Source organism: Calonectris borealis, chromosome 17 (genome assembly GCF_964195595.1).
Source record: "Calonectris borealis chromosome 17, bCalBor7.hap1.2, whole genome shotgun sequence".
Lineage (NCBI taxonomy): Eukaryota > Metazoa > Chordata > Aves > Procellariiformes > Procellariidae > Calonectris > Calonectris borealis.
The window spans coordinates 4833919-4847211 of NC_134328.1; the positions used below are offsets into that span (position 1 = coordinate 4833919).

The following is a 13293-nucleotide window of genomic DNA, read 5'->3' on the forward strand; positions in this document are numbered from 1 at the left end:
TGTGCCAGTTGACTGATTGGTATTGATACTGTAGAGGAAAAATTTAAGCTTATTGTGTAAATCTGTAGCTGGAATGTATGAAGTACTCTGTGTGACAAACACAACCATGCCCTTAAATAAGAGAGGAAGAAATGAAAAATTTCAAACATGCTGCTATGAAAAAGGAATGTCTGCAGCGTTAAGAAGAGAGACAACCACTTCTGCTAACATTATATTGGCACATCTCAACTAGTCAGTAACTCAGCAGCTGCTCTGGGGCATCTTCAGAAAAACCTGCACCAAGTTGGCATCCAAAGCATGAAACAATGCAAAATGAAATGACTTTTTGTGGGATAAAAGATGAACAGAACTTTTCGAAAAAGCAGCTTTGACATTAAAAAAACATGGCAGAGCAAGATAAAGCACAGGTGTCACAAAGGCTGCATGGAAGGCTTGGATGGGGGAAGAATTTAAGTTTCACAGTTTGGGTGTCCGATTAAATACAAAATTTTTTGGATGTCAAAGTGCAATCTCAGTGTTGATATGAAAAAAAAATCCTTGCAACACAGACACGCAGAGTTAATGATGTTGACAAATCTTTTCTTCTCACCACTCATATCCTTGGCTCTATTTTTGCTGTGCATTGAGCTTCAACATTTCATGGTCAATGAATTTCACTTGAATTTCCATTCTTGTGCATTACCTAGCTCACTATCTCTGGGAATAGGCTACATATCAAATAACTGTAAGTAAATATATTCCTGAGTTTCTGCACAGTATCGCATTTTCTTAATAATTATCCATTAAATCTTAAAGTCTTTTTCATCCAAATGCTGTCCTTCCTTTTCAAAATGATGTATTCCCAATCTTGTATGAGGCAGCGAACTGCAACAACGTCATTATTGCTTAATTTCGACTCTTCCCCTCCCTTGGAAGAAATGTTTTCCTTCTACAGTAACAAACCCACCCCTGCTTGGTTCACTTTGGCAAAGAGACAAAAGGAGACTGCCTCGGGGTGACAGTCAAGCATATTTTCAGCAGCTCCTGTATTTATGGCTGTATTTTCTTTTCCACAGTTCACAAACCAAAATAACAATCTTTCCCACAGTGTAATTAAGGACTTCGTGTACACCAGAAGAACCCACAGTAAGCCTTACTACAAGAAAGTAAATCCTGGAGCCAGAAAGAAGGACCAAAACCACATTTTCTTAGTATAAGAATTTTTTCATATATTACAAAATTACAGTTTCAATAAAGAAGTAGAAAAATATGAAATTACTTGGAAAGTGCTTGCAAAATACAAGCACCTCCTCAAAAGGCATTAATTATCCAAACTACTACACATAAATGATCCAAACATTCAGTGAACTACTGAGACTGTCCCAATCAATATACTGAACACAGAGGTTGAAAAAAATGGAAAAGTATGCTTTTACTAAAAGGTCGATCTCAAACTGGGGAAAGCCAGCTCTCAGTTACCATTCTGGAATCCAGCTTCACTTGTGTCAGTATCGTGTTCCTTAGGTAAGGGAAAAGGAGAAAGGAGGAAAAAAAAAAGAAAAAAAAAAGAATTTCAACAATAGGGTAGAAATGTCAGATTTTTGTCTTAACTAGACTATTTGAGAAACAGGGAATACTTGTTAGCAGGAACAGCTTATCTGCCAATATGTTCCAAACAGACTTTGAAGCATCAAATTTACTATAAAGAATTATTTCAACACAGTACTGCTTGTGAGTAACAATGCTAGTTTCACATCTACAGTGTAGCATTAGCAAGCACCGTGAACATTCATGAGGGCGCACTGCTGTTACACAATGCACCGTTAATGAACCGTATTTAGCTGGAATTACCAAAACTACACTTGCATGTATTAATCCCCCAATTAAAATAAACGAGAGACTTAATAAATTGAGCACTACACGTTCTATACAGATTAACAGTCATAAGTATTCTGGATCACACTTCACTGGTCTCATTTATTATACAACAAATATCTTAACACACCACTGCACCTCTTGCCTGTGACACGTGTAGCTGCTACGAAGATATATCAGCCTCAGTGCTGACACTGCCAACTATTCACATGTAATGCTGTTATTAAAAATACCTGATTCAGTTTCTTAAACTCAACCACTTGGAAGAAGATGTGCTCCAGGATATGTTTGGCATCTTGCTTCTCCTTTGGGAGTTTACTTGTTACTGCTAGGATATCGCCACATTTTCGTACGTAAAACTCCAGGTCATCATCAGTACCTAAACAGGCATCCCAAGGAAGAAGGCAGTTGAATATCACACACATCCATATCAGCTGGGCAAAAATGTAGTACAAATCTCATTTGTTGTTGGCATTCTGGGAGGCTAAGTCCTATTGTCCTGGTTCCAGCTGGGACAGAGTTAACTTTCTTCCCAATAACTAAGTTCAGTGGACTAGCCATGATGTATTCTTGCAGCTAGTACCTTCTTATCTTTTTTAGATTTAAGGTGTGTTTACAATAACCTTAACATTGTAACTTCAAAGCATAAAAAGATGTGAAATAAATCAGCAAGAGTGTGCAAAGTGATTTATGCATGATATAGGAAAGAGCAGGCAGAAACATAATAAAATGTCATGTAACAAACAAAATAAAATGTCATGGTACATAAAGTCACGTTATCAATTTCCAAGGCCTTCCAATTTCTTGGCTCAGGATGAGAGCAGTGGATTTTCATAAACAAGGCCCATGTTTTATAATAAAATATAACAACAATTTTCCCAAAAAATCTTGGACTTTATATATAAATGTGTAAACAATCAATCTGCTCTGCTTACATTTGTTTGTAATCTCTGCAAGACGAGCTTTCTCAGAGGAAAAAGTTTCATCCAAGTCAAACAGCTCCAGAGGGGGAGGAGGCAATTCTCTGAAAGCAGGTGGAAAAACCTTGAAGAGAAGAATTAGCATGGTTTATTGCCAAATATTTTTCTTATACTTTACAGATCTCTAAGACAATACTTTTGGATATAGATTTGACTTGAAGAAAACTTTTATAAAGTCAAAAGCAACTCCAAAAGCCACAGTACAAAGGTACATCTTTTTAAAAATTCCATTTATATTTTGTAAAAATAACTGAATATTCCAAAAGAGCTTAGTCACAAGTATGCCAGAATTATCACCTCGCATCACAACTAGACATGCTGCATTTGCAGTTTGGTTTTAGTTTTGCTCCACAAGATCAGGTGATAGCCAAGATAGCCAAGGTACTAAGCTCGCCATAACAGCTCACCTTGGAAACATATTCACGCTAATTCTGGTAAGAGTATTTTCTTTTTCATGTAGTCACCACTTACGCCACAAGTTGGACTTGTGTTTTTAAAGAGCAGCGCATGAGACTACTTTCAGTTGCACCCCTGCAGCTATAAGGATCCCAGTAATGTTTCCTCAGTGGCCAAGGTAAAGGATGGAGCCATGATGGCAAAACTCAAAGGTACTCAAAGATACCTGCTTTTCAAAATAAGTTTGTCAGCGCCGTAGCTCGTGTTGTTGCTGCCAGCCCAAATCTCTGCTGGTAAAAGTCTGGCCAGCCCTTGCTGTAAAACTTTCTACTTCCCGAAAGGCTATGGGAGATGGAAGAGTGGGACAGACTGGTTCCTCCCCAGCAGCAGTCAGTATATTACTTACACCACCACTGCTTTCTGAAACACCACATTCTGTTTTCACAGCAAAGGCTGAACGCCAGCAGCTCACAGGACTGGGAGCAGCTACTTGGCTGAAGGCTTATATACACAAGGCATTCTGCTATGGTACCAGATGCTACATTTTCAAGCTCTGTTGATAAAAATTAGAAGCATAAAGTGCTCTTTCCTAAAAGATAGTCCCTGCAATGTATTCAACTCCCAAGTGATTAATTATTACAACAGCATTTAACTTTTTGTTTTGAAAGAACTATGGAAATGACACACAGAGGTTTTACATGAAACAGAAGGATTCTCCACATGCTGTAACAGGAAGGAGATCACTCACAGCTGGCTGGAGGACAGGTAGTGGAGTCTCAAATTGAGGCTGAATGAGTTGGAGGGGTTCATGCTTCACATTCAGCTGTTCATAAGCTCTGCAGCACAGAAAAAGACAAAGTATGAGAGAAGAAATGATACAACAGTCATTTCCACTTGCATGTAATAGAGGTTATAGAGATGAATTTTTATGAAGACACCAGGGTCAACATTATGCGCAGCCAGAGCATTAAAAAAATGGGGTGTCTAATTTTAGGAGGACCCCAGAGAACTACATATCAGTAATAATTGACTTCTACAGCAAACAAATTAGTTAAAATTATGACAGAGAAGAAGATAATGATAGCTGCATATATAAGATGATAAAAAAGAAGGAAGTCACACCTCAATTCTTTAAGCAACCTTTAAAGGGATGAACGTGCATGAGGAAAAAGTGATCCAGTTCAAAAAAAGCAGACTTGGGATTTCAAAAAGGTTTTTCAGGAAATCCATAACCAAAAGCTATTTTAGAAAGTTATTTGTTATGGGATGAGAAGGGAGATCCCACTATGAATTCACATCAAGCGAAAATACAAGAAATACAGAGTAAGAAGAAAGAGTGTACACTACAGAGTGGAGTTTCATGGAATCTGTGTTAAGCCTGCAACTATTCAACGTGTTCATACATGGTCTGGATAACAGATGAGTTAAGGGACAAAAGCTGCTAGCAATACAAAACCGGTGAAACTGGGCAGCAGATAAATCTCAAGACACAATTATTGGGAAATGCAAAGATGAATGAAATGCAGCTTCAGTAAATGCCAAGAAATTCAAAAGTGGAAAAACAACCAGTTATCACTCCAGAAAGTACCCAACATCACTGTAGATAGTTCTACTAAAAATATCTGTTCACTAAATCAGCACTAGTCAGAAAAAAGGAAAAAACAATGTCAGAAACTACAGCTAAGACAAGAAGCAAGAGAAAATATCACTGTCACACTACAAATCAATCTTCTGGTGTATCCATATTCAGAATGCTGCCTACAGCTCAGTCCCTCCTGCTCTTAAGCAGACACAGTTAAGCACAAACAGAAAATGCAGAATACACAATGGAAAAAAAAAAAAAATCACAGCTGCTGACTTGATAACTGAAGGGAGGGCAGTTGTATCCAGCTGATAGAGGGATGTATCAAACAGCTTTGTGAAGTCCCTTGGGTTCTCATCTCCTTCTTGCAGACAGACTCGCAGTTGCTCAGACAGCGCAGCTGTATCTGGGAGCATGGTGTAGTCTGAAATCTGAACACACACACACACACACAGATACACACATCTATGATTTAAAAAGACCAACCCATTGGTCTCTTTCTCGTTTGTATCTCACCTAAAATCTAATCTATAAATAATTATTTCACTCTTTACCAGGTATGACCATTTGCAGTGCAGCTTACTAGACTGTGCAAACTCTATTCTCTTAGCTGTAAAACTATTTGCCACATGGATGTTCTATCTGAATTTCTGTTAATTCTTTAAAATTAAAAGAGGCAGCTTACTAGTCAGCTGTGGAAGACTGTTGTTCTTTCTATGCACACAGATTATACAATTTTATCACGTATGGTATTTCCAAGTAAAAATAGCGTTTGCATACCTCAGTGAAAAAAGCAACTAAAATTGATACACAGGTCAATCCCTATTCGTATACAGAATATCTGCTTCACTTCATGCACATTCCTCTTGTCTGAGCGCTCAGAGTGACGAGCAAACTTATTACGCTGGAGCAGCAAATGATCTCATAAACATGGGCAAATCGGAAAGAGACTTTCACAGATGAAATCTGATAACGAATAGCAATCTAAGTCTGACAGAGATACAATACCATTATTTTTTATGCCTAATCCGTCCACTCAATCTCAGACCCTGAATAAAGGGTCTGCAACAACAACAGCATCCATCTAGCTGTTAACCATTTTGTGCTAAATACATGGTTTGCCAAAGCTGGTGCTGCTGGATCACACTATTATTTACTTCCTCTTACCTCAGGGTCCTCCATATCCATCTGGTTTAAATGGATATCTGATGTTGTGAGCCACTGGAAAAGCACATCCTGGAGAAGGGCAAAACTTAATTAATTTCTGGAGGGTCCAAGTAATCTTACGTTATACTTAAACATTCATATTAAATCTATTAAATAACATACCATGAAAAAGAAGAAAAATATGGGTAATAAATCAAAAAATATCTAGAGAGAAAATACAAACTTTGTTTGTATTTACATATGGAAGCAATGGGTCATGGCAATGAGCATACTTTGTATGAGGTGCATACTTTCAGAAATACCTCAGCAGGAAACTGCCCTTCTTACACATAACAACGTTACATACCTCGCTTTGGAAAGTGCATTACAATCTCTGGGTATCGGGAGCTATATATGCAACTGTTTATATTAATCAGTAGCCATAATCAAGAGCTAAAGAAGCTAAGAAGAAACAGTAAACAAAAAAAACCTCTACTGAATATTTAAATATTAGTAACAATAAAGTAGTGAGCAAAAGTAGGAAAAGCTTTTCAGAGTCCTATAACATAAATAATAAACTATAACTTTAAAAACTCCTTCCTGTTACCTGTGCTCTAACAAATTCCTCAGATGTTAGTGTTGGGTTAGAATCTCCATACTGAATCCATTTCACAGCTGTCTTGCTCTAAGATGAAGCTAGTGAGCTTGGATTGCTTTGTAAGTGCAGTGAAGATCCACTAAAGTGTTTTTTTTTAAAAAAAAAAAACAACAAACTTACCATGATCTTACCATTTTCTTCTTTATCTAAATATTGATCACTGAACATGTGGGAAGATCCCAATGCTGCCATCTTTCCACCTTGATTCTAACAACACAGAATACAATATAGCAAAACATCCTTCCGAATTGCAGTTTTAGAGGCAATTGTTAATGCTGTCTCATTACAAAGTGATTTAAAGAAATAGGAAATTTTGGAATAAGGAACGGAAAAAGCAGTTTCAAACTGGGCAAGCTCACAAGAGCACAGCATTATTATAACAGTGTATGCTCTTAAGGTTCATAGATTTATTAAAAATCCTGATTTACATTTCATAAGAGTAGACAGACAATTGGCTGGCAATCAAAAAAAATACAGAGAATATCATCAACAATAGCTGCACTTAGGCTATTTTTGCCGAAAAAGAACACTTTTTTTTCAATCAAGTAAAAAAGAATTAAGTTAAATGAACGCATTATTAACTTTTGGCAACTGATTCTTCAGTGTTCAGAATGTAAACCTAGAGGCCAGTGACATGCATGCATGTCAATATAGCACATATTCATGTCAGGTAATGAGCGAAGAGTTTGGTAATTTTAATATTTGTAAGATAAAATGCAAAATATGCAGGTCATTATATTTTAATTTAGCTAAATTAAACATGCATGAAAATGCATTCATGAAACATCTTTGGAATTCTTCTCTACCCAGATTACCCCTTAATCCTTCCACAAGGACATATATAAGAAATAGTAAGTTTTCAACAGAACAAAAAACACTGTAATGCTCCCTGTACCAACTGTGACACTCATAGCATAATATAACCATGAAGACTGCTGTAATGAATTTGAAGATACATCAAACAAAGCTCCAGTTTGTTTAACAAATTTCTGAAGTTTCATACTCCATGTTTTGCATGGTTTTAACCTGAATTCTACATGCTTTACCCACAATAGCATAACTAGGTAGCATCCTCTGCTCTTATTTTCCATTCCTTCACTTTCTGTCACTATTCTTTAGCATATCTCTTTTTTCACTCCAAGACATCTTGTTTCCCTTCTGCCAAGTTTCTCTGCTCGAGAGACAACCTCTGCCTCTACCTCCATCTTCCACCCTTGTCTCTATAACTTCCTTGAGCTAGATAGGAAAATGATGCCATCTATTTGACATTCATGTCATAGTATTATATCAAGGGAAGAACTATCAGTATGATGTGTAATGGCTTCCACTGCACAAACCTATTACACTTCACTGATCAACCCATGCAAAACACTGCATGGACGTGCAAGCAAGTTGTATGGATTTCACTTGCAGCATAATTCAGTTGTTATAATTCTCAGAAGAAAACACTCCTCTCCACACTTAGGTGAAGCACATGAGACCCCACATAAACAGGCACAGTCTTGAAACAAGAACACCAGCCAGCAAGGCTATAATCCCAGTAGAGTTAAGGCTTTACATAACTTAGATGACTTATGTCACAAAAAGACAACTCTTATCATTAATGCAAATAATTTCAGTATTATCATGGGTGCAAAATTAGGCATAAGCCTATGGGTCCACTGGATCTATGTGCAAATATTGTGTGGGTGGAGGGATTTTATTATATCTTACTCTGACAGCTGCAGATAAAATGCGAGCAGTAAGTGTACTTGTAAGTTCACTTCATGCTGCTGTATTGTCTTTGATTTACGGGGTTTATTTCAGCCGCAATGTGTGGGGATGAAGTTTGGCATCCTCAGGAAAAAAATCACCTTCCTAGCGAAGATATCAAAAACCCACCATTGTGTTAGAAACTCTTCTACGTAGTAAAAAATGTGTTAATGTGTTTATGTTCACTAACAATATTAATTCTTTCTTTGTACCCATTAACTACTACTAGATTTCTCAATTTTTTTTTTGTAAATTAACAGGGCTGGACGGGTAAGATAACATAAAAATCTGCTGGTTCCAAGGTGACAGTCCTCTTCCTTAACTCAATATGGCATATTTATGAAGCTAGGGATAATCTTACTTACTAAATGTTCACTAAAACAGTGGGAAAAAAAACAAACAATGAAACTTTAAAGAAGAACTAAAAATATCCATCTGTCAACCAAACAAATATATAATCTTTGCTGACCATCAAATTAATTCTCTGAACCCCATGCAGAGAAGTTTTCCATAAAAGGAGGTAGGAGTCGCTAGCTCATCTGGAGTTTGCAGGTGCATCAAAAATAGAAGTGGGTTTGTAAGTACTCCCAGAAAATACACTCACAATTTCTGAGTGGGGTAGGGGGAGAATGCATGGTTTGTTATATGCAGAATCATACCTCATGCTGATAGAAAGCAAGAACAGGCCTGTTGAGTGGGAAGCAGACAGATCCTGTTGATAGAATAGCCACTGCTGGTTTCATCACATTCAGCGTGGCACCAAATGGATACACGAAAGTGAGCGCTCTGCAGGAAATACAGAAGGTCTATAAGTATCTGCAAGTATCAGGTAGGCTGGACATATTTACAAAACTCTGTCTGTCTGCCTACACTGCAAACTGTAATTGCGCACTGGTGGTAGAATGCTAAGAGGCATGCTTTCAGACATTCAGATCATTATAACGACGTTTTAGTCTCTTTCTACAGGTTTTTTCATGTTGACAGTTTGTCTTTAAATAACAAAGAACGCTCTTGATGTCTGTTTGCACACTCCTGTATCTGAGAGAAGGGTAGGGGTATTTAACTCACAGACTAATATATATTCTAGAACAAAACCACCTTAAATGTTTTTACACTTACATTTTTCCTTGTAATCAACCACATGGTCATTTATTAGTCTAAAAACTAGCTGCAAGGAAGAATACAAACATTTATAGTTATTTACGGAAAAGCTGTGTTCTTCTCAATGCCTTTTCACTCCTCTGCAGCACAGAGAGATGGAGAGCTAAAAACTGCATTAAATGTCTATCTTACCCTGGATTAAGACTCTTTAAAAAGATGTAGGGTTGCTCATGCCTGCAGCCAGACCACTCACTATCTAGAGGTTATTCATATTTACATTGTTTAATCAAATTCAAATCCACAGACAAGGGACAAAAAAGATCTGGTCAGGAGAGTAATTCCCTTCAAAACCTATCACTCCTGCTCCTTCATTGGTTATCAAGCACTACTGAACAGATTCTCCTTTCCAGACATAACCTTCAGGAGCAAGAAGCTGATATAAGAAATACGTTAGAAAACCTCAACACAAGCGCAACATACTCCTGCTAGATTACAAACCTGCTAATTCCGAGTTATTCTAAATCTTTTCACATCAGTTTCCTCACTTACTGTGAGTCATGTCCACTTCCATCTTCATCTGTTGTCTCAAGAACCGTTTTTCTTGCAGCTTCATTGATTCCCCTACAAGATGTTGAAAAGCAAAACTTACTGAAAACAATACGGATTATAAGAGTTTACGGTAAAGATTTATATACCCCAAATATTTACCTATTCAGAACTCCATCAGAGATTAGTGCTTCTTTTGGGTGGTGGTACTTGTAATATACATTTCGTACTACAGCATCTTGAAGAAAGAAAAAAAATAAAGAAATTTACATCTTAGCTGATCAGTATGCTAGGTATAGTAACGAAAAATGAGTTTAGCTCTTGGATTCCCTGGGTGTTTGCTTCTAACACCACAAAGCTGGCACATGGCTCCCAAAAGAATTCAGATCGGTCTTCTCTACTGCTTGCTTTTGGACATACAGATTTAGAACAGGCATATATTTGCAAGTTCAGGTAAAAATAAGCACATGTCCATGTCTTCTGCAAAGCAGAAAAGGCAAAAGGATGATCCAAGTTAAAAGAATACGTACCAAGTTTTACAAGTTCAAATTCTTTTTTAATACATCTTCCAAAAGCATGATGAATCTAATACTGTTGATGAAAAAAAAGGCACAGTCTAGAAATGCCACCAAAAACTCTAAAAATATTTTATGTACACTGAGACACAGTTGGGGTTTTTTCATGTTGGCAGTACAAAACCTAACGAATGGCATTTTATTGGTCTGCTAAAGAAAAGTGCCACTGTTTATTCGGGGTGAGTATGAAGTGATTCAATCCATTGAAATATGTGGGAAAAAATGTTTGAAATTAAACTAGAATTCATTTTTGTGAGTAAATACCATTAAAATTGACAACTACAGCAAAGGAATGGAGATGGCCAAGTTGTTATGAAGGTACCATGTCCATGGAAAGCCCTTGGTGTGCTCCAGTATTACACTGCCATGTACATGTAGATTTCAAGAAAAAACATCTCTTAGACCAAAAGCTACTTTGTGAGAGGGATCTGCTTGGCTTGTACCAACAAAGACTGAACCTGCTCTTTAGATTTTGCTGAAAACGGAAGAATAAAAGGTATCAGTGAGCCCCATTACCATTATTGAAAACGATCCCATATTCTTCTAACAAAAAGTTAATATTTGTGCCATATCGGGACTCTCCGCCTTCTCTTAGCATCACCAGGATGGCTCCCCCATCCTCCAGGAATTTCTTCAGAACCGAAAACTAGAAGACAGCAAAGGCCCAGAAAAAATACATGTGAAAGAAGCTACACACAAGACTGCAGGAAGTTATACTGAGATGAGAGAAAGTAAATGATTCTGACTACTTGCAATGATTTTGATCCTATCAGAAAAGCATTCAAATTTCGATTTGCGTAAATTTATGTAAAGCAGTACTATCACAAATTCTTTTGAATTCTTCTTTTCTATTTTGCATTAAACAAATCTTGAAACATAACTAATTTACAAACAATTACTGACTTCTTACCTCAGCAGCAGTGAACTTTTCTCTTGGCCCTGCTGTAATCCACAATTTTACCCCAAGCAGTTTCTCAGATGTGATCTCATCTTTTAAGCTATGAATAGATTAATAGAGACATGATATTCTTAGATATAGTCCTGAACCACAACTTACTTTTTTTTTAAAAATAGAACTAGCAAATAAACACAAAGTCAATCACTTCCGTCACTTCACATCCTTTTACCTGGGTTTAAAGTTGACAATTCAAGTGAAAATAATCCTCACAAATCTCAACCCATTAAATAGTAAAGCCCCTCTAACAAGGTCCTGTGGCAGATCCAGAACTGGTACAAACCGTCATAGCTGCTATGAAATTTTGCACCTGATGAGCTTCCTCTTATTATTTTTTTTCTTTTTGCTCTGGATATGTTTTGTAGTGGACAGATAGGCAATATCATATGTACAAGGGCTAATTTCTTTTTCTCCCAAACTCTAAATCAAGATAGACTCAAAAACCTGTATCAGGAGTTTCATCCTTATAACTTACGCTCTCTCTCTTCCACAGATAACATAGCTGACAGCTCCAAAGACAACTATGCACAGCATCCAACTGTGAAATTACAGCTAAGGCCACAGAGTGCAATCAACAAGAAAAAGACATTTTAGCTTCCGATACGTCACGTAGTCACGTTCCCAGTGACTACTCTGGTATCTGATCCAGACCACACACAGATTTCAGCACCTCTCTGCGGACCGCAGGTGCCCCAACCCGCACCCACCAGCGTGCAGGGCGCTGAGGGTGAGGCACCCAGGCCTCTTCACCCCGGCGCGGCCCATCTCTCCGGGAGATGAGCTGGCTCCACACAGCCTGGGCAGGCTCAGAGAAAACTTCACCAGCCGCGAGAAACCCGAGCGTGCCTTCGGTCCTGCCTGTGAAGGGCCCTCAGACCACCGAAACGCGGCTTCTCTCCCAGCCTGCGCTCCAGGAAAAGCTGCCAGGAGTTACTCAGAAAGCCGCCCCTCACCTCTGAACCTTCCAGTTACCGCGAAGCCTTTTGCGCAAGGATTTGTAGCTGCTGGCCAGAGTGAAACTCTCCCCTTTGGACGCATTGAAGACTATGGCATTCCGCAGGCCCCTCTCCATAGGGTTACCCGGGGCTACCGCGGGGGACGCCGAAGGACGCCAGCTCTCGGGACGCGAAGCGAACCTCCAACGCTCCTGCTCCCCGGCGGGACCCCCGCAGCGGGCCCGGGGCAGGGCGAGGGGGCCCTGCCCGCCTTGGCGGCCGGGGAGAGCGGGGACGGCGGCCGTTACCACGGCGCGCTCCGCCTAGCAACGCGCCGGCCGGGGAGGCGCATGCGCGGGGGCCGACGCCCCGAGTGCGGAGGTCGCGGCGGTGGCTTGCTCCATTCCCCGGGAGGGAGGGGGAGCGGGACGCTACCACTGCGGCGGGCGGGGGGGAACGGGGTTCCGCGCACCGCCCTGCTGGCCCTCGCTCCGCCCGGGCCCCGCGGCGGGAAGTACGGCCTCCAGCTGCGGACAGCGTAGCCCGGGCTCCGAGCAAGGCCGGTGCTCGGCCAGTGACTGCCGCAGCCGGCCCCGGACCCGCCCTCGCCTATCAGCGGGCCAGGGCGGGCCCGCGTCCCCTCGAGCAGCTGCGCACCCGGTTTCTGGGCCCCGGTAAAAGCGGAAATACCGAGCCTTCTGTTAGACTAAAGTAGGGACTTTCTATTTAATTAAAAAAAAAGATTCAGTGACTGTGCACGCAGCCAAGTGTTGGGGTGCGGCCGCTCTCGGGCACAGCATAAAGCCAACACCC

The 13293-nt window shown here is 39.7% G+C and overlaps 1 protein-coding gene across 5 annotated transcripts; it reads right to left on the reverse strand.

Annotated features, from left to right (window-relative positions):
* Nucleotides 1–1182: 1182 nt before the first annotated feature.
* IFT52 (intraflagellar transport 52) lies at nt 1183–12806 on the reverse strand. Of its 5 annotated transcripts, XM_075166331.1 has the most exons (13): nt 12499–12806; nt 11501–11588; nt 11107–11236; nt 10178–10253; nt 10019–10090; nt 9028–9154; nt 6737–6823; nt 5980–6048; nt 5089–5243; nt 3979–4066; nt 2790–2898; nt 2088–2233; nt 1183–1498 (listed from the first exon to the last, which is right to left on the reverse strand). In XM_075166331.1, the coding sequence occupies exons 1-13, from the start codon at nt 12615–12617 to the stop codon at nt 1451–1453; spliced, it is 1314 nt and encodes a 437-aa protein (XP_075022432.1). In that variant the 5' UTR covers nt 12618–12806; the 3' UTR covers nt 1183–1450. The 5 variants fall into 5 exon arrangements, with proteins under 5 accessions (XP_075022432.1, XP_075022433.1, XP_075022435.1 ...); XM_075166332.1 differs by lacking the exon at nt 10019–10090; XM_075166334.1 differs by lacking the exons at nt 10019–10090; nt 10178–10253; nt 11107–11236; nt 11501–11588; nt 12499–12806 and adding an exon at nt 9488–9533.
* Between the last annotated feature and the right edge of the window lie 487 nt (nt 12807–13293).

Excerpts from the sequence above, each read along its gene's own strand:
- IFT52 (XM_075166331.1), bottom strand. The coding sequence starts at position 12,617 with ATGGAGAGGGGCCTGCGGAATGCCATAGTCTTCAATGCGTCCAAAGGG. Across the intron at positions 2,234-2,789 it reads TGCAGAGATTACAAACAAAT|GTACTGATGATGACCTGGAG; the intron begins GTAAGCAGAGCA and ends ATGCCTGTTTAG. Across the intron at positions 1,499-2,087 it reads AGTTTAAGAAACTGAATCAG|GAACACGATACTGACACAAG; the intron begins GTATTTTTAATA and ends CCCTTACCTAAG.